This window comes from Mercenaria mercenaria, chromosome 9, assembly GCF_021730395.1.
Source record: "Mercenaria mercenaria strain notata chromosome 9, MADL_Memer_1, whole genome shotgun sequence".
Classification (NCBI taxonomy): domain Eukaryota; kingdom Metazoa; phylum Mollusca; class Bivalvia; order Venerida; family Veneridae; genus Mercenaria; species Mercenaria mercenaria.
The window spans coordinates 75841595-75863089 of record NC_069369.1 but is presented as its reverse complement, the minus strand read 5'-3'; the positions used below and the strand labels follow the sequence as shown (position 1 = coordinate 75863089).

Here is a 21495-nt window from a genome sequence, read left to right as displayed (position 1 = left end):
CATTGACAGATGTATTGTCGGTAAACACCAGACATTGACTGATGTTTGGCCGGGTAACTATCAGACACTGGTAGACTTATTGCCGGATTAATACCAGACATTGGTGGATGTATTGTCGGGTAAAAACAGACACTAATAGACGTATAGCTGTGTAAAAAACACACATTGATAAATGTATAGTCAGTAAATATCAGATATTGATAGATGTACAGCCGAGTAAATACCAGACACTGATATATGTATTGTTGACTAAATACAAGACTTTGACAGATATATTGTCGGGTAAATACCTGACATTGATAGATGTATTGCCGGGTAAATACCATACATTGATAGATGCATTGTCCGGTAAATACCAGATAACATATTTTATTGTCGGGTAAATACCAGATATTGATAGATTATTGTCGGGTAAATATTAGGCATTGATAGATGAATTGCCGCGTAAATACGAGACTTTGATACACGTTTTGTCGAGTAAACACCAGACATTGCTAGTTGTATTGCGGGTAAATACCATACGCTGACAGCTTTTGTATTCTTGGGTAAATACAAGACACTGATAGATTTATTGTCGGCTAAATACCAGATATTCATAACTATATTGTCGGATAAATACCAGACATTGATAGATGAATTGGCGGGTAAATACCAGACATTTAGATGTATTGTCCTGTAAAAACCAGATATTGATAAATGTGTTGTCGGGTAAATACCAGACATTGATAGATGTATTGTCCGGTAAATACCAGACATAGATAGATGTTGTATTAGGTAAATACCATACTTTGATAGATGTATTGTCCGGTAAATATTAGAAATTGATAGATGTGTTGCTCGGGAATACAAGACATTGATTGATGTATAGTCCGGTAAATACCAGATATTTGATGGATGTGTTCTAGAATAACTTCTAGACATTAATAGAAGTATTGCCCGGTAAATAAAAACATTGATATATATTTTTCGGGTACATACCATTCATTCATAGATGTATTGTCGAGAAAACACCAGACATTGATAGATGTAATGCCAGGTAAATACTAGACACTGTTAGACGTATTGCCGAGTAAATACCAGACATTGATGGATGTATTGTCGACTAAACACCAGACATTGATACACGCATAAGACATAAGTAGTACTGTCCGGTAAAACCCAGACATTGATAAATGTATTGTCGGGTAAATACCAGACATTGACAGATGTGTAGTCCGGTAAATTTCAGACATTTATATATGTGTTGCTGGATAAATTCTAGGCAATGGTAGATATATTGCTGGGTAAATACCAGGCATTAATATATGTATTGTCGGGTAAACACCACACGTTGATAAACATATTGCCGGATAAACACACCAGACACTGTTAGCCGTATTGCCGGGTGAGTACCAGACATTGACGGATGTATTGTCTGTTAGATACTAGACATTGATAGATGTATTGCCAGTTAAAACCCAGATATTCATAAACGTATTGCCGGGTAAACACGAGACATTAAGAGATGTATTGTCCGTAAACACCAGACATTGAAAGGCGTAATTATTGGTGGATTTAACATGAAAATAACATTGTCTTTCCCTTTAATAATGTTAATAAGAGAGAATATAGGCTGTTTCGACCTTGAATATTTTCCATATTTTCAATAGCAATGAGAAATACACTAAAATTGTTTTGCTGATTTGATCAGCATATCAGCCATACTCCTTATTTGAACGTATTTCGTGTCGCCTTGTGACTTTCATTTTTGTAGCGTGTGTCTTATAAAGCATGCAATTATGCAAATAGCCCGTTTCTACTCAAAATCTGAGTTTCATACAACGCAACGTTCTTAGAAATCTAAGCCTAAAATATGAGATATGTGGAGTTAAGCAATACCCTTTTATAAAAGTTCTGTGTATATTATTAGGTTATTATGTCTCCCCCCCCCCCCCCCTCTGGGGGAGACATATTGTTTTTGCCCTGTCCGTCCGTCCGTCCGTCCGTACGTCACACTTCATTTCCGAGCAATAACTGGAGAACCATTTGACCTAGAACCTTCAAACTTCATAGGATTGTAGAGCTGCTGGAGTAGACGACCCCTATTGTTTTTGGGGCCACTCTGTCAAAGGTCAAGGTCACAGGGGCCTGAACATTGAAAACCATTTCCGATCAATAACTAGAGAACCACTTGATCCAGAATGTTGAAACTTAATAGGATGATTGGTCATGAAGAGTAGATGACCCCTATTGATTTTGGGTCACTCCGTCAAAGGTCAAGGTCACAGGGGCCTGAACATTGAAAACCATTTCCGATCAATAACTAGATAACCACTTGACCCAGAATGTTGAAACTTAACAGGATGATTGGTCATGAAGAGTAGATGACCCCTATTGATTTTAGGGTCACTCCGTCAAAGGTCAAGGTCACAGGGGCCTGAACATTGAAAACCATTTCCGATCAATAACTAGAGAACCACTTGACCCAGAATGTTGAAACTTAATAGGATGATTGGTCATGAAGAGTAGATGACCCCTATCACGGGAGGGGATCCAACATATGTATTTCCAAATGGGCACCGCTTAAATTCATATGTTGTGCTTCCGGTAGTACATATGTGGAAAACATTTCACAGAAAAATACGTGAGATTTTTATTTGTGATTGAATATTATGAAAATGACATTGTTTTGCCAAAAAATCGCGATGCAGTGCAACCGAGGATACATTACCTAGCATGTAAGTGCATTTACCTTACCTGTATGTGTAGAAATGACGGAGAAAAACATATCCTTTGTGAAGCGGTATGACTGAAAAAAGCAACATTTTTATCAACAGGTGGAAATATGTTGTTTAATTACCATGCGCCTGCTTAATTTTGCCCTCGCAACCTTCCGTATGCTAAACCCCATCCAGAAGAAAAAATATTTGGAGACCACATTGCTAGAAAAATAATTTTGGGCGAAAAACTGAATGGGATACATATGTTGTGCATGGGCTACATATGTGGTGCATTAGATTTTTTAGAACTCCACAGATCTTGAGCTTAAATGGTACCTGGATAAAGAAACGAACAGGAAATACGTGCCAAGTATATGTCACATCATTCCAAAAATTATATACATGTGTATGAACTTCGAGGGATAACTTATAAGAAACGAGCAAACCTTTAAGCTTATATTAGATGTGGTAGAACATTTCCACTTAGGAGTCAACGCATCTCTCCTAAATCCGAAGGCGTTTATGTGTTGCTTATGTGTGCTGACCTGTGAATGTCTGAAATATGCATGTATAGTTTGGTTTATAGTACATTAGTTGCTGATACGGTCTGCGTAATTATATGTTCTTGAATCTAGTGTTCTTTTCATGTTTGCTTTACCCGTTCATGTGCACCTCTATATATATCTTCGGCGGTATTTTGCATCGTTAACTGTGGAAAAATTTGTCTGTCCGTGAACTGAGTTATAGAGCAAAATATCTGTGTCTCGGGCAACGGACTCAGAAATAGAATGTAATAAATACTTTATGGTCAGGGTGTTTCTGGAGTTATTTTGGTTTGCCCGATACAGAACTACTGGCCCAGCCTTTCCACTACATTTACATACGATATTGTGGACCTGTCACTTTAAGCTTTGTGCTCGTTTCTAATATGTTATCCCTTTAATATACATGTACTGGTATAATTTTTGGAATAATGTGACATATACTTAGCACGTATTTCCAGTTCGTTTCTTTATCCAGGTACCATTTAAGCTCAAGATCTGTGGAGTTCTAAAAATTCTAAAGCACCACATATGTAGCCCATGCACAACATATGTAGCCCATTCGGTTTTTCGCCCAAAAATATTTTTCTAGCAAAGTGGTCGCCATATATATTTTTTTCTGGATGGGGTTTAGCATACGGAAGGTTTCGAGGGCAAAATTTAAGCAAGTGCAGGGCAATTACAACATATTTCCATCTGTTGATAAAAATATTGCTAATTTTCAGTCATACCGCTTCACGAAGGATATGTTTTTCTCTGTCATTTCTACAAATACAGGTAAGGTACATGCACTTATGTGCTAGTTAATGTATAGTCGGTTGCACTGCATCGCGATTTTTTGGCAAAACAATGTCATTTCCACAAAATTCAATCACAAATAAAAACCTCACCTGTTTTTCTTCTTGGATTTCTTTTACCACATATGTACTACCGGAAGCACAACATATGAATTTAAGCGGTGCCCATTTGGGAATACATATGTTGGATCCCCTCCCGTGCCTATTGATTTTGGGGTCACTCCGTCAAAGGTCAAGGTCACAGGGGCCTGAACATTGAAAACCATTTCCGATCAATAACTAGAGAACCACTTGACCGAGAATGTTGAAACTTAATAGGATGATTGGTCATGAAGAGTAGATGACTCCTATTGATTTTGGGGTCACTCCGTCAAAGGTCAAGGTCACAGGGGCCTGAACATTGAAAACCATTTCCGATCAATAACTAGAGAACCACTTGATCCAGAATGTTGAAAGTTCATAGGATGATTGTACATGCAAAGCAGATGACCCCTATCGATTTTGGGGTCACTGTTAAAGGTCAAGGTCACAGGGGCCTGAACATGGAAAACCGTTTCTGATCAATAACTTGAGAACCTCTTGACCCAGAATGTTAAAACTTTATAGGATAATTGGACATACAGAGTAAATGACCCCAATTAATTTTGGGGTCACTCTATTAAAGGTCAAGGTCACAGGGGCCTGAACATGGAAAACAATTTCCGGTCAGTAACTTGAGAACCACTCAACCCAGAATGTTGAAACTTCATAGGGTGATTGCTCATGCAGAGTAGATGACCCCTATCGATTTTGGGGTCACTCCGTTAAAGGTCAAGGTCACTGGGGCCTGAACATTGATAACCATTTCCGATCAATAACTTGAGAACCTCTTGATCCAGAATGTTGAAACTTCATAGGATAATTGAACATGCAGAGTAGATGACCCCTATTGATTTTTGGGTCAGTCTATTAAAGGTCAAGGTCACAGGGGCCTGGTCATGTGAAATCATTTCCGGAAAATAACTTGAGAACCACTTGACCTAGAATGTTGAAACTTAATAGGATGATTGGACATGTAGAGTAGATGACTCCTATTTATTTTGGAGTCACTTGATCAAAAGTCAAGGTCACAGGAGCCTGAACAGTGACTTGAGAACCACTAGGCCAAGAGTGTTGAAACTTAGCAGGATGATTGGACATGCCAAGTAGATGATCCCTATTGCAGCCAACCATCAGTGTCTCTTTGACTTTCGCTCCTGACTCCTATTGACTTCTTGCCTATACCACTTTGCATTGGGGGAGACATGCGCTTTTTTGCAAAAGCATCTTCTAGTTTAACATTGTTCTGTACAATACGGAGATATAGTTGGACGAGTACCAGCTGAGAAAACCATACTGGACGAGCCTAGCGACTCGTCCAATATGATTTTCTCAGGTGGGTACGAGTCCAAATATATCTCGTATTGTACAGTACAATGTTAAATAACCTTTTTATTCTATATTATTAGGTTATTTAACATTGTTCTGTACAATACGGAGATATATTTGGATGAGTACCCAGCTGAGAAAACCATATTGGACGAGCCGCTAGGCGAGTCTCAGCTGGGTACGAGTCCAAATATATCTCGTATTGTACAGTACAATGTTAAATAACCGTTTTATTCTATATCTATTTTATCTTACTATAATAATAGTTTAAATGAAAAATGTTTCACTGAATATTGTATTCCTGCCTTTTCTAGTTTTTCCCAGCTTGGTATGAGTGCAAATATATATTATACAGAACAATGTTAGACCTTAAATAACCTTTTTATTCTATGTTTATTACACTTCATACGTATTATACGTAATTCATTGAATGTTGTTTTTTCTGCGTATCATCATTAAAAAAAGTATATGGTGCAACCTCCCTACAACAGCCATTTGGCGATTTGGGTGGTAATAATACTTGGCTGAGATATTATGCCCACAAACATTATCAGCAAGTTTGGTGAAGATCGGATGAAAACGGTTCGACTTAAAAGAGCGGACAAGGCTAAATTCCCCGTTTTTCGAGTAATTCAAGGACTATAATCAAAGAGTGTCTGGGACAATTTGTCTTGTTATCGAAACTGGCCAAGATGTGATGCCCACAAACATTGTCAGCAAGTTTGGTGAAGATCCGACGAAAACTGAATGATAGAGCAGACATGTTTTGGATGCTGACCGCCCGTCCGCTGCCATTCATAATCTTCTCCATTTTGTTTCTTAACCTTTAAATAAAAACTGCTGAGGTAGCTATTCAGACAGTCAAGGCTAATACCAATTTCTAGGTTTCGTCCGGAACGGCTTCTTTTAGCGACTTTTCAAATATTCCAACATCTGATGATCCTTTTTACTGTATTTTTAAGTTTTTGGTTATTAACGAACGTTTTAATATCTAAATCAAATAGCATTGTTATCCCTTGAATCGTTTATGTGTGTTGTAAACAAACAACTCAAATTAAATCCAGATTTCAAGACGCATAATCAAACTCTGTACCTAGAGCGCCTACTTCATCCGATTTACATTCGGAACATTTTCACGCGTTCCGGGCTTTATCGTATGTTTAACATGGGACTGTTGAACCGTCCAAATACAGAAAATACAGGATTTTTTGTACGCGCGTGCGTCCAAATACAGAAAATACAGGATTTTTGTACGCACGTGCATCCAAATACCGTAATATATTGTACGGTCACGTGTTGCAAATGAACGTTCGCGATTGGATAGATAAAACAGATATAGAATAACTATTTTTATCTTAGTTTAAACTAAAAATATTTCACTGAATACTGTATTCCTGCCTTTTCTGAATTTTCCCAGCTTGGTATGAGTGTAAATATATATTATGCAGAACAATGTTAGGCCCTAAATAACCTTTTTATTATATATTTGTTTCACTTCATACGAAATATACCTAATTCATTGAATGTTGTTTTTCTGCGAATCAGTATTAAATAGATTATATGGTGCAACCTCCCTACAACAGCCATTTGGCGAGTTGGGTGGATATAATACTTGGCTGAGATATAATGTCCACAAACATTGTCAGCAAGTTTGAATTAGAAAGCGAACATGCTTTGGATGCCGACCGCCCGCCCGCTGCCACGGGTGTTCACATAATACGCCGAGATATTATGCCCACAAACATTGTCAGCAAGTTTGGTGAAGATCCGATGAAAATTGAATTAGAAAGCGAACATGCTTTGGATGCCGACCGCCCGCCCGCTGCCACGGGTGTTCACATAATACGCCGAGATATTATGCCCACAAACATTGTCAGCAAGTTTGGTGAAGATCCAATGAAAATGAATTAGATCTAGCGAACATGCTTTGGATGCCGACCGCCCGCCCGCTGCCACAGGTGTTCACATAATATGCCGAGACATTATGCCCACAAACATTGTCAGCAAGTTTGGTGAAGATCGGATGAAAACTGTTGGATTTAAGAGAGCGGACAAGGCTAAATTTGCAGTTTTCCTGTACGGGTTGCCTAGAGGTCCGGTTAACAGACCCCTAGCCTCTGCCATTCAAAATTTTCTCAACCTTTGACAAAATAATAGAATTTTTTCAATCAATAAGATTTTCTTCCAATTATATCTGTATAGATCTAGATCTATATAATTTCTATATGGGATTACCGGTTCTTCTGCTTTTGAAATTTGTTCTAAATCAGATAGCATTGCCATCACTTGAATCGATTTCGTGTGTTGTAAACAAACACAAATGACAATTAAATCCTGATTTCAAGACGCACGATCAAACTCTGTACATAGAGCGCCTACTTCATCCGATTTACATTCGGAACATTCTCTAGCATTTCGGGCTTTATAGTACGTTTAACATGGGACTGTTGAACCGTCCAAATACAGAAAATACAGGATCTTTTGTACGCACGTGCGTCCAAATACAGAAAATACAGGATTTTTGTATGCACGTGCGTCCAAATACCGTAATATATTGTGCAGTCACGTGTTGCAAATGAGCGTTCGCGATTGGATAGATAAAATAGATATAGAATAAAGACACTTATGTTACAGAAACATTATGTAACAAAACTAACCCTGAGAAATTAAGCATTCTGCAAACAACCTTTGCAGCATCATTGTCGAAGCCATCATCGCATACTGTCCCCCACTGCCCATCATTGTACACTTCCAACCTCCCTTCAAACGCATGTGGGCCATTTACAAGACGCACTGAAACTAAAATATTATATCAAAGTTGTAAACACGGAACAGCATGGCGTTCTCACTTTGGTAAATTTTTTCAAAGTTTTGCGACTCATTGTTTTTAAACTAAGCTTTTCAGACATCGTTCGTAAGTGCAAGTGTCACGACTACCGTCTTTTCCGGGACCGTAAAAGCCCAACAAAATCTTCAAGATATAAAGTTTACAGAATTAAATAGGAAAATGGCGCAATAAAATGGAATCGCATAATGGCGGATTCAAAATGTCCTCAGTGTTTTTGCTCTGAAGAGCTATTTTCCTCATCTTCTTTGCAATTTGATTGCTGAAATCACATTACAGGTCTATTCTTGATATGCAGGTGGTATTTTGATAATGAAATAATAACACGACTGAATTGGTCATGGAAACTTAGATCATACACCACAACTGCAGTTGTTTTTTTTGCAGTTTGCAGTCTATGTGTTTGACTGAAAATATTTTTTCTTGCATCAGACATGACCCCTACTTTTCTATTGATATTTATTCAGCACAGACAAAAATCTTCAAGAAATTATAATTATGTTACATACATTCAATATGGATCATATCATGATGTGTGTTGCAGCCGTTGGAAATATGTCATTTTTATATAAAATAAAGAAGAACAGCTATTAAGTGGTGTTGTAACCTATTTAAGTCATGTGACCAGCGTTTCGAAGTAATGAGAGTATTTAAATTAATTCTTTTTGCCATTTTCTTGTTTGATATGTGGATGGTATATAATTTTAATCACTTACGTGGATGACATGCTACCCCAACATATTCTCTGTGACTACAGTTGTATGACACCGATGCTTTTTGTGAGCAATCAGTTATGCGTAACTCTGAACCATTGCAAGAAACATCAACCGGTAACATCGGCAATGATCCCTCGCCATAATGAGCTCCTGAATATTTCTGGGCTAGATTCATGTCTCTGTAAAGCATTATCAAATTGGCGAAGTATAATACAAGAATTTTATACACTACATATCATTAAATATAGACATTTTCGGATGTATTTTAAAGTACATGCAAAAAAAATGTTGGGTTAGGTGTATGGCTTATAAGACATTGATAGATGTATTGCCGGCTAAATACCAAACATTGATAGATATATAGCGGGTAAATACCATACATTGATAAATGTATTGATGGGTATACACTAGACATTGAATAATATATATTGTCTGGTAAATACCAGACATTGATAGATTGATCATTGTCCGGTAAATACAAAGCATTGATATTTAATACTAGCCAGATGTATAGCCGGGTAAATACCAGTCATTGATAGATATATTGTCTGGTAACCCTTCGGGTAAATATGAGACATTGATAGTTGTACTGCTGAATTAAGCCAGACATTGATAGAAGTTTAACCGGTTAAATATCAGCCATTGATATACGTTTAGCCGGGTAATTAGCAGACACTGATAGACATATTGCTGGATAGATGCCAGACATTGATAGATGTATTATTGAGTAAATACAGACATTGATAGACGTATTGCCGGCTTACTACAAGCCATTGATAGATTCATTGCCTGCTAAATACCAGACATTGATAAATGTATTGCCGGTAAAATACAAAGCATTGTTATGTGTATTAACGGGTAAATACAAAACATTGTAATGTCGTGTAAATACCAGACGTCGATCGATGTATTTCTTGGTAAATACTTAACATTATTGGTTGTATTGCTGTGTAAATGAATATCAAACATTTGTTTGGTGTATACTGGATAAATAATTGATATTTTGGTAATATTAACAGGAAAATGCCAGACATTGATAGGTGTATTGCTGGGTAAATACTAGACATTACTGGATGTATTGCCGGATAAATACCAAACATTGTATGCTGTATTTCTGGACATTGTTCGGTGTATTGTCAGGTAAACACCTGACATTGTGGGGTGTGTTCACAGAAAAATACAATCCATTGTTAGGCGTAGCTTGGGTAAATCCCAGACATTGTTAGACATATTTAAGAACTAGAAGGTGTTTTGTTGGGTTTTTTGGTCACAAAAACAGCCCCCTATGTATTCTGAGAATGAAAGTGGGACATATTTGTTGGTATGTAGGGCGAAAGTCAAAACATAAGTTGCAGCTGATTTTAACGGATTTAATACATGAAGGTGAGGGCAGTTTCGTCGAAATCTGTCCAGCAGCTTGACCTGTGAAACCAGACAAGATTTTTCTATTTTTAGTTCTGATGGCCATTTTGTGCAGCAAAGCGAAACATGTCAGCGATATTCACAACTGGTGTACTGATCACTCATGTGAAGTTTCGTCGAAATGCGGCCAGCAGTTTGACATTGAAAGCCGGACAAAATATTTTTATTTTTAGATATTGCGGCCAATTTGTGCAGCGAAGTTTTACTACCTATGGGGGAGACATAAATAATGTATAGAAACCCGTGTTTTAACGTTCTTAATAGGGTAAAATGGGGTAACTGGGACACTTAAAGAAACACTGTTGAGTAATATTTCAGAAAGACAAAATATATACTTGATTTATTGATATTTCAGTAAGCGCAACCTATATAATATATGACGAATATAAACTTATACAAATACCTGATAACCTGTGATTAACTATAAATTAATTAAACATTGGTAAAGTGTCCCAAGTTACCCCACCCAGTTGGGGTAACTTGGGGCATTTTAGTTTTATTAGAATTTATGTATATTACAGTCGCATTTATGACAAATGAAACCATTCATGTCCACAGATCAAAAACGAATTCTAAACTGAAAATACAGCTCCGTATTAATTACAATTTATGACTGTTTTGTAAAACAAGGATGCATAAAGAAATCAATATGTCCAAGTTTTGCCTAAATTATGTCATTATTTGTTTCAATATATGCTTATTATATAAATCGTTTAAAATAGAAAAATGTTATAAGTGTAAATAACTATGTATGAATTAAACATAAACTTGACATAATCCATTATGTACTTATATATGTGACTTTTACACTTTAAACTGATCAAAATTTTAAACAGTCTTAAAACATAGATTTTATCACATATTAACGGGACAATTAAAATGTGTGTCTTTTTTCACAAAGAAATAAGGACATTAACTAGCTTTTTGCATACAGGAAGACTCGGGGAGGAGGGGATGAAATGTGAGGGGAATGAAGGCAGGGTTATGGAGATCTAGACGGACACATGGGCATACGCTCTCGGAAACTATTGGCAACTGTACCTAAAATGTGTTGTCTGGCCAATATTTGGTGTTTGCTTTAGCCTAAATATTTGACACAACGTCATCTTTTAAAGGAGTAATTAAATAAAAGAACTACTATGTTGGCTTGACTGTCAGTTGGTTCCTGCGCTTCACCTAGTATAAATACTACTTATTAATATAAGATTTGCCGACAGTTCCTTTAAACATGAAAGAAATATCAGTATTAGCCTATTAGACTATCAAAAATTCTAAACTCACCAGATTTTACGCGGAATGAGTGGGAGGGGTTCACGGAACGATCTCCCTTTAAATAAACGTATGTGACTAAACTGTGACTTAGATCATGTAAACTTGGTATCGGGTAGAAAATTCAGCAGTTGCACCAGAGTTAAGCTAATATATTATGACCACGCCTGTGAACTAGTGGTATACTTACAAAATATCAGAGTTTCGTCATTACTAGACTTTCTTTCCTATTTTCATCTCATTTGTGGAAAAAGATTAAAAGTTGACAATTTATAGTGGTTATGTCCAGTTATGTACAACATTTTATGTACTGTCCATTGGAGCATATCCCCATTTTCTTCCAGCATCCAGTTCGTTCAAAAATAAAATCATGGAGAACTTTGTTCTTAACGACAGTGTCCCACTTGCCCCAATACATTAGGAACGTTCAAAAATAAAGTATGTTGTAATTTCTCAAAAACAAATCCCATTGTATGAAATAGTAATGTGATACCTACATTTTTGCCACTCTTCCCATAACTGAAGGTATCAACACATACCAATATAAATATTTTGGACATGCCATATTTCACAAACAAGCACCTGTTTTATAACGTTGTTGTCTGACGTCAACGCAACGGTTCATGACAGGCCACTTTATTATTCAAAATGAAAGTCAATAAAACAAAATCATTATACATTTTTTATAGAATTTTAAAAAAATAATGCCATGTCCTTGATTTGCAATGATACACAATACGCTTCAATATTTCAAACAAGTTAAATGCGATATTACATGTATACGAGAACCAGCTTCTTGCGTCAAAATTGACGTCACATTTATGATCAAGCCGTTACGGTACCGAAATTAAATATCTTTAAGATCTTATTGATATACCGACCACATATAAGCAAGTATATCTAGAAAGTCAGACGACTATTTCCACTGTGCGTTTCACTAGACAGGAACATAACGAGAATATTTTAATGCACCATCTGAAAAAGTAGGCATAATTATTTACAGCGTGTAATTTTATGTTTTCTTATTTTTATTTAATTAGTAATATTCTCAACATATGTCTAAGGAAATCGATTCTTAAAATATTTTCCAATCCATCGGCAGAAAAGTTTTGTCATAATAGGCTTTAACACTGAATGTTCTTTTTCAACATATGATCTTATTTAGGGAACGTAACCAATATTTACCCCAATTTACTGAAAAGTGTAAAGTGTCCCAGTTTCCCCATTGTCCCAGTTACCCCATTTTACCCTACACGGAAAGAGGTTATACGTATGCAGAATATTTCAATGACGGCGTAGCCCAAGTGAATTTTTCTGGCGACGTAAAACCGATTTTGAGTGTAATTTAATTTACCTAGTAGCTAAAACACGATTATAATTTCGATTCTAATACGCCCTTAGTCTAAAACAGTAGATAAATATAGTACCGCTCTTTCTTCGTCGCAACAAAACATTAACGTCATCGCACGTTAACGTGACGTCATTTTAGCGTAAGCGTGATTTAACAGAAACAAGCAAATTAGAATGCAGGATTAATATCTGACGTTGCCGGATATATTGCCTGGTAAATACCAGACATTTGTCGGGTGTGTTTCTGGGTAAATTATTCATATAATTGGTTATTTTACTCGACAAATACCAGAAATTCTTGGGTGTACTGCAGAGTAAATAATTGATATTATTAGTAATATAAGCTGGTAAATACCAGGCATTTTCGGGTGTATTGCTGGCAAAATAATTGATAGTATTAGTAATATAAGCTTGTAAATACCAGGCATTTTCGGGTGTATTGCTGGCAAAATAATTGATAGTATTAGTAATATTACCTGGCAAATGCCAGATATTTTCGGGTGTGCTACTGGGTAAATATTTGATATTATTGGATATACTATCATGTGGTTAATGCCAGACATCAGCTACTACTAATTACGGTGCAGATAGGTCCAAACTGGTTATTTACCCCGGAAAATTAAGCATCCTACAGACAACCCTTGCCGCCTTGTCATTGATAGAATCGTCACATACAACTCCCCACTCTCCGTTGTGATAAATCTCAAGTCTACCTTCGTACCTATGTGGTCCATCTACGAGGCGTACAGGAGCTGAAATATGTATTTTTCGTTCTAAATCTTAGTTTGATAAAAAAAATGTTTGATCAAAAAAGATTTCTGACCAATAATATCTGCTGCTCAAGGCAATGAGGTCTTTAACTGTGACTATCTATGTTTATATATTAAACTTCGGTAAAAAGAATACAAAATTAGATATAAATTCACTTCAAATTGCTATGGCTTGTGTGTTGTATTCGTTATCTTGAATCCAATATATCTTATAACGATTTGTAATCTGGGATTTTAAAAAAAAAACGTTGGCGGCAGAGTCATGTGACTGTTACGCGCATATAGCCAATCTGTGCATTTGGTAAATCGCGCAGCGCAAATAACCAATTTGTTATCTGCGCAACGATTTGTAAATCGGGCAACCTTATATATTTCTTATATGCGCAGGGTAACTGTCTTGCGCGTTTGGTAAATGAGTCTGCGCTTTTAACATATGGATGATATCTCCCGATAAAATTGAATATCATTAGAGGGTTCGACTTGTAGGCCTACATAAAACTGTTTAATTTTAAAACTGACGGTAATCAGGCACGCGTAAAGGTGTGAACTGACTGTGCTTAATTTGTAAAGAACAAGATTTTTTTTTAAAGTAAATAAGCGTATTTATTCGGTAATTTCAATGAGATGCTCACGTCCCTGGTAGTTTAATTTTTATTGACTAAAAATTTCTGTTGACGACGGTATTAAGAGTCATTTGTCATAGGTGTTAAAAAAACTTTAAAATGATGCAAAATATCCAAAGTATATTTAATAACACAATTATTTTTTTCAACTTTTAAACGCCGTAGCCTGTGCGGGATGTCGATCCAGCGCTAATGTCAAATCCTGAAATGACACCGATATTTCAAGTATATATTGATCATTTCTTACAGATCGTATTGATATTTTTTTTATGTTTCCTAGTACAAAAGAGTAATTTTCGCCAGTGAACGAATTTTTGTTGCTGCGCAAGATGTGTCCTGCGCTAATAGAAAATCTGGAAATTACTCTGATAATTTGAATAACTGCCATAAACCATGCTGACTTTTCCATTGTTTAACAATTAAAGACTGATATTGCAAATCTTGGTTTTAAAAATGTGTCATAAATTTATTTCAACATCAGTAAATTCATGGGAGTCGATCATCAGGCTTCAATATCTGCAGTATGATACAATATGCAATAAAACTCAAACATGCGTGAAGGTGTGATTTCCTTCGGATAGTTACATCGTCCTCTCTATTCTTTTTATAACTGAAGTATTTTTACTTCATTTGATCACACGCAGTCATTCTATACCGGATATAGTACATAAAGGAGACTTACATAAAACACTGAATTGCCACACACTTACCACAATTCACCATATCGCTTTTTTTCCATCATATTGAAAAAGTTTTGTCAAAATGTGAACGAAATTTTACATTTTGTAGGTGCGCAAGATGTGTGTCCTGCGTTAATAGAACTCTGAAAATTACTCCAATAACTTGAATATCTTTTATAAACCATTTTAACTTTTACTTCGTTTTTCGAATACAATCTAAAAATGTAGCTTTTGAAAATCTGAATATAATGTTTCATCCGTAGCCTGCGCGGGATGTTGTTCCTGTGCTAATAGCAAATTCTGAACTGACGCCGATATTTCAAACATATTTCAATTCTAAAAGATACTATTTATGTAACTTCATAAAAAATGTTTTCGGAGTAGAAAAAAAAATAGAAAGAAGCGTGATGAACTAAATACTACATTTGTTATCTGCGCAAGATGTGTTTGCTCTGCGCTAATAAAAATCCTGATAACTTAGATATCTTTCATAAACCATGCTAACTTTTCATTGTTTTGTGATTACAGGCTGAAATTGTAGCTTTTGCCAAATGAATATTTTGTTACATCTGTATCCTGCGCGGGATGTCGGCCCTGTGCTAATAAAAAAATCTGGAAATAATCCTGATAACATGGATATCTTTCATAAACCATGCTAACTTTATCATTGTTTTGTGATTACAGGCTGAAATTGTAGCTTTTGCCAAATGAATATTTTGTTACATTTGTATCCTGCGCGGGAGGTCGGCCCTGCGCTAACAGCAAATCCTGAAATGACGTCGTTATTTCAAACATATTTCAATTCTAAAAGATACTATTTATGTAACTTCTTAAAAAAATGTTTTCAGAGTAGAAAATAATTAGAAAGAAAAGGGGTTTTCGTCATAACGAGAACGAAATATTACATTTGTTATCTGCCTGTGAATGTTCAGTATTAGAAAATAGTGTTTATTTCCTTAACTTTTCAAAGCATTAAGCAATACATTTGATAGTTGTGAAAGATAGTAAATAGAATAAAGTTTAGAAAAGATCACTTTTACGTTTTCCTATTGTAGCCCCGTACGTCCAGAATGACCAGATAGCAAAGAAATATTTCTGTTTTGTTGAATTTATTCAGTAACCTGTACAACTAATAATGCATTTCATTACAATCCAGATGAAAGTTGCTTCTAAATGCAATACTGGTATGCTTAAGTCTGATGTAATTAAGTTTAATATTTTCAAGCGGTGATAGTAAACAAGTAAACATGGAAATCAACTGTACTATATCAGGATGTGTTATTTGTGCAAATTTTTGTCACTTTATATGTTTCATTCTAATATGCCTGCCTCTGTTAAAACACTCTCACGATAGAATGACGTCACGTTAACGTGCGTTGACGTCAAAGATTTTGTTGCGACAAAGAAAAAGCGCTTGTATGTTTATCTACTGTTTTAGATTAAGGGTATAAATGTACTGGAATCGAAATAATTTATATCAAAACCATGTTTTAACACTCCAACGCAAGTTACAGATTTAACATTATAGATCCATTTAGATTTGTAAAAACACTATAGTTTTGGTCTGTAATCGTAAATCAAAACAAAAGTTAATATGATTTATAAAAGATATTCAAGTTATCAGAGTAATTTCCAGATTTATTATTAGCGCAGACACACATCTTGCGCAGATAAAAAAATGTAATATTTCGTTCTCATTATGACAGAAATCACTCTTTTTCTAATCATTTTTTACAGTATTCATTTGAAAGTTACATAAATAGTATGTTTTATGAATGAAGTATATTTGAAATACAGTGTAATTTCAAACTTTGCTATTAGCGCAGGACCGACCTCCCACGCAAGTTACAGGTGTAACATTATAGATCCATTTAGATTTGTAAAAACACTATAGTTTTAGTCTGTAATCGTAAATCAAAGTAAAAGTTAATATGATTTATAAAAGATATTCAAGTTATCAGAGAAATTTCAGATTTATTATTAGCGCAGACACACATCTTGCGCAGATAAAAAATGTAATATTTCGTTCTCGTTATGACAGAAATCACTCTTTTTCTCATCATTCTTTTACAGTATTCATTTGAAAGTTACATAAATAGTATGTTTTATGAATGAAATATATTTGAAATACAGTTTAATTTCAAACTTTGCTATTAGCGCAGGACCGACCTCCCACGCAAATTACAGGTGTAACATTATAGATCCATTTAGATTTGTAAAAAAACTATAGTTTTAGTCTGTAATCGTAAATCAAAGTAAAAATAAATATGATTTATAAAAGATATTCAAGTTATCAGAGTAATTGCGAGATTTTCATTTAGCGCAGGGCACCGAACACATATCTTGTGCAGCTACAAAATATAAAATTTCGTTTACGGTTTGATGAAAATTAGGCCTACTCTTTATTCAATCGATTTTGTACTATAAAATAATAATAATAATAATATAGATAAGATCTGTAAGAATTTTCTTTTAATTCTGTGACTTTTTTATTTCATCTTTTATCTTAGACATGTTGAGAGATATGCTCCCGTTGGTAAAAAGAATTTATTGTGAAATTTCAAGATATTTCAATATAATAAAAACGATAGTTTGCTAAGTGTGTGCTCGGGTGAAGTAGAAACTTATAAAAATAGCCTAAAACATACCACGTGTGCAAGCTGGAGGAAATCACACCTTCACGCATGTTTGGGTTTTATTGCATGTTGTATAAGATCGGAGGTATTGAAACCTGGTGACCGACAGCCGTGAATTTACTGATGTAGAAACAAATTTTTGACACATAATTAAGTACCATGATATTCAGCATTTGACATCTATATTTATTAATAAATTGACCAACTGCATGATTCATCAAATACGAAATGCAAATATCTGATATATAAAGTTACATTTGTTATTTGCGCTGCGCATTTGGTAAATCGCGCAGGTTAAATTTATCCCGCGCAACGATTGGTAAATCGTTGCGCATATAACCAACGTACAAAAATTTGTTATATGCGCTGCGCGTTTGGTAAATAGCGCAGATTGGTTATTTGCGCTCAACATGACCAACATTTCAAAGTAATGAGAGTATTTTCAATTTACCGGTATGATAATTATGTGGAGCGTATGTATTTTTTAAATTACTTACGCGAACGGCATGCTACACCAACATCTTTTCCATGATTACAGTTGTGTAAACTCCATGCGTTGTGTGAGCAATCAGTTATGCTTAATTCTGAACCATTGCAAGAAACATCATCAAGTAAGATTGGCAATGATCCTCTGCCGTAATGTGCTGCTGAATATTTCTCGGCTAGATTCACGTCTCTGTAAAGCATTATCAAGTTGGCGAAATATAATACAAGTATACTATATACTACTTGTACATATCATTATGTATAGACATTTTCGGGTGTATTTTCAAGTACATACAAAAAATGTTTGGCTAGGTGTACTGCTGGATACTGAGATTTTGAAGGATGTATGACCGGGTAAATACCAGACATTAATAGATGTATTGTCAGACAAATACCAGACATTGATAGATGTATTGATGGGTAAACACCAGACATTGATAGATATACTGTCCAATAAATACCAGACACTTAAAGTTGTGTTGCCGGCTAAACAGCAGACACTAATAGATGTATTGTCAGTTAAATACCAAACATTGATAAATGTACATTTGTATTTTCAGGTAAATACCAAACACTGTAACGCCGGAGAGAACCAGACACTGATAGATGTACTGTCCGGTAAATACTAGACATTGATAGATGAATTGTTGGGTAAATACCAGACATAAATAGATGTATAGTTTGGTAAATATTAGATATTGATAGTTGTATTAACGGGTAAATATCAGAAATTGATAAATGTATTGTCGGATAATACCAGACATTGATATATTTATTGTCGGGTACACACAATGCATTGATAAATTGTACGGTCAATACCAGGCATTGATAGACGTATTTTACTGGATAAATTCTAGACATTTATAGATGTATTGCCGGGTAAATACCAGCCATTGATAGGTGTAATGCTTTGTAAAAAACAGACATTGAAAGACGTATTGACGGGTAAACAGTAGCCATTGATTGATGTATTATCAGGAAAATACCAGACACTTGTAGACGTATTGCCGGGTATATATCAGACATTGACAGATGTATTGTCGGTAAACACCAGACATTGACTGATGTTTGGCCGGGTAACTATCAGACACTGGTAGACTTATTGCCGGATTAATACCAGACATTGGTGGATGTATTGTCGGGTAAAAACAGACACTAATAGATGTATAGCTGTGTAAAAAACACACATTGATAAATGTATAGTCAGTAAATATCAGATATTGATAGATGTACAGCCGAGTAAATACCAGACACTGATATATGTATTGTTGACTAAATACAAGACTTTGACAGATATATTGTCGGGTAAATACCTGACATTGATAGATGTATTGCCGGGTAAATACCATACATTGATAGATGCATTGTCCGGTAAATACCAGATAACATATTTTATTGTCGGGTAAATACCAGATATTGATAGATTACTGTCGGGTTAATATTAGGCATTGATAGATGAATTGCCGCGTAACACGAGACATTGATACACGTTTTGTCGAGTAAACACCAGACATTGATAGATGTATTGTCGGGTAAATACCACACATTGATAGATGTATTGTCCGGTAAATACCAGATATTGATATATTATTGTCGGGTAAATACCAGATATTGATAGATTACTGTCGGGTTAATATTAGGCATTGATAGATGAATTGCCGCGTAAACACGAGACATTGATACACGTTTTGTCGAGTAAACACCAGACATTGATAGTTGTATTGCGGGTAAATACCATACACTGACAACTGTATTCTAGGGTAAATACAAGACACTAATAGATTTATTGTCGGCTAAATACCAGATATTCATAACTATATTGTCGGATAAATACCAGATATTGATAGATGAATTGGCGGGTAAATACCAGACATTTAGATGTATTGTCCTGTAAAAACCAGATATTGATAAATGTGTCGTCGGGTAAATACCAGAAATTGATAGATGTATTGTCCGGTAAATACCAGACATAGATAGATGTTGTATCAGGTAAATACCATACTTTAATAGATGTATAGTCCGGTAAATACCAGATATTGATAGATGTGTTCTAGGATAAATTCTAGACATTGATAGAGGTATTGCCGGGTAAATAAAAACATTGATAGATGTTTTCGGGTACATACCATACATTCATAGATGATTTGTCGAGTAAACACCAGACATTGATAGATGTAATGCCGGATAAATACCAGACACTGGAAAACGTATTGCCGGGTAAATACCAGACATTGATGGATGTATTGTCGACTAAACACCAGACATTGATACATGTATAAGACATAAATAGTATTGTCCGGTAAAACCCAGACATTGATAAATGTATTGTCGGATAAATACCAGACATTGACAAATGTGTAGTCCGGTAAATACCAGACATTTATATATGTGTTGCTGGATAAATTCTAGGCAATGATAGATATATTGCCGGGTAAATACCAGACATTAATATATGTATTGTCGGGTAAACACCACACGTTGATAGACATATTGCCGGGTAAACACACCAGACACTGTTAGACGTATTGCCGGGTGAGTACCAGACACCCAGGCAGACAGTGACGGATGTATTGTCTGTTAGATACCAGACATTGATAGATGTATTGCCGGTTAAAACCCAGATATTCATAAACGTATGACCGGGTAAAAACATGACATTAAGAGATGCATTGTCGGTAAACACCAGACATTGATAGACGTATTTATTGGTGGATATAACATGAAAATAAACATTGTCTTTCTTTAAGAGAGAATATAGGCTGTTTCGATCTTGAATATTTTCCCTATTTTCAATAGCAATGAGAACTACACTAAAATTGTTTTGCTGATTTGATCAGCATATCAGACATACTCCTTATTTGAACGTATTTCGTGTCTCTTTGTGACTTTCATTTTTGTAGCGTGTGTCTTATGAAGCATGCAATTATGCAAATAGCCCATTTCTACGCAAAATTTGAGTTTCATACAACGCAACGTTCTTAGAAATCTAAGCCTAAAATATGAGATATGTGGAGTTAAGCAATACCCTTTTATAAAAGTTCAGTGTATATCATTAGGTTATTTAACATTGTTCTGTACAATACGGAGATATATTTGGACTCGTACCCAGCTGAGAGAACCATATTGGACGAGCCGCTAGGCGAGTCCAATATGGTTTTCTCAGCTGGGTACGAGTCCAAATATATCTCGTATTGTACAGTACAATGTTAAATAACCTTTTTATTCTATATCTATTTTTATCTTAGTTTAAATT

At 35.4% G+C, this 21495-nt stretch overlaps 1 protein-coding gene across 5 annotated transcripts in view; it reads right to left on the bottom strand.

Annotated features, from left to right (window-relative positions):
* Positions 1–21495, bottom strand: part of LOC123547499 (deleted in malignant brain tumors 1 protein-like) — a 42433-nt gene that overhangs the window by 17097 nt on the left and 3841 nt on the right. For 4 of the 5 annotated variants that reach the window (XR_006685662.2, XM_045334652.2, XM_053551742.1 and 1 more), the window contains exons 4-7: positions 18254–18432; positions 13658–13799; positions 9007–9185; positions 8103–8244 (exon numbers count right to left, since the gene is read on the bottom strand). Coding sequence is in view for 4 of the 5 variants with exons in the window: in XM_045334652.2 (XP_045190587.2) it covers positions 8103–8244; positions 9007–9185; positions 13658–13799; positions 18254–18432 (642 nt within the window). In the remaining variant the exon portion in view is untranslated. The remainder of the gene's footprint in view (positions 1–8102; positions 8245–9006; positions 9186–13657; positions 13800–18253; positions 18433–21495) is intronic. The other variant, XM_045334654.2, reaches the window with a different exon arrangement.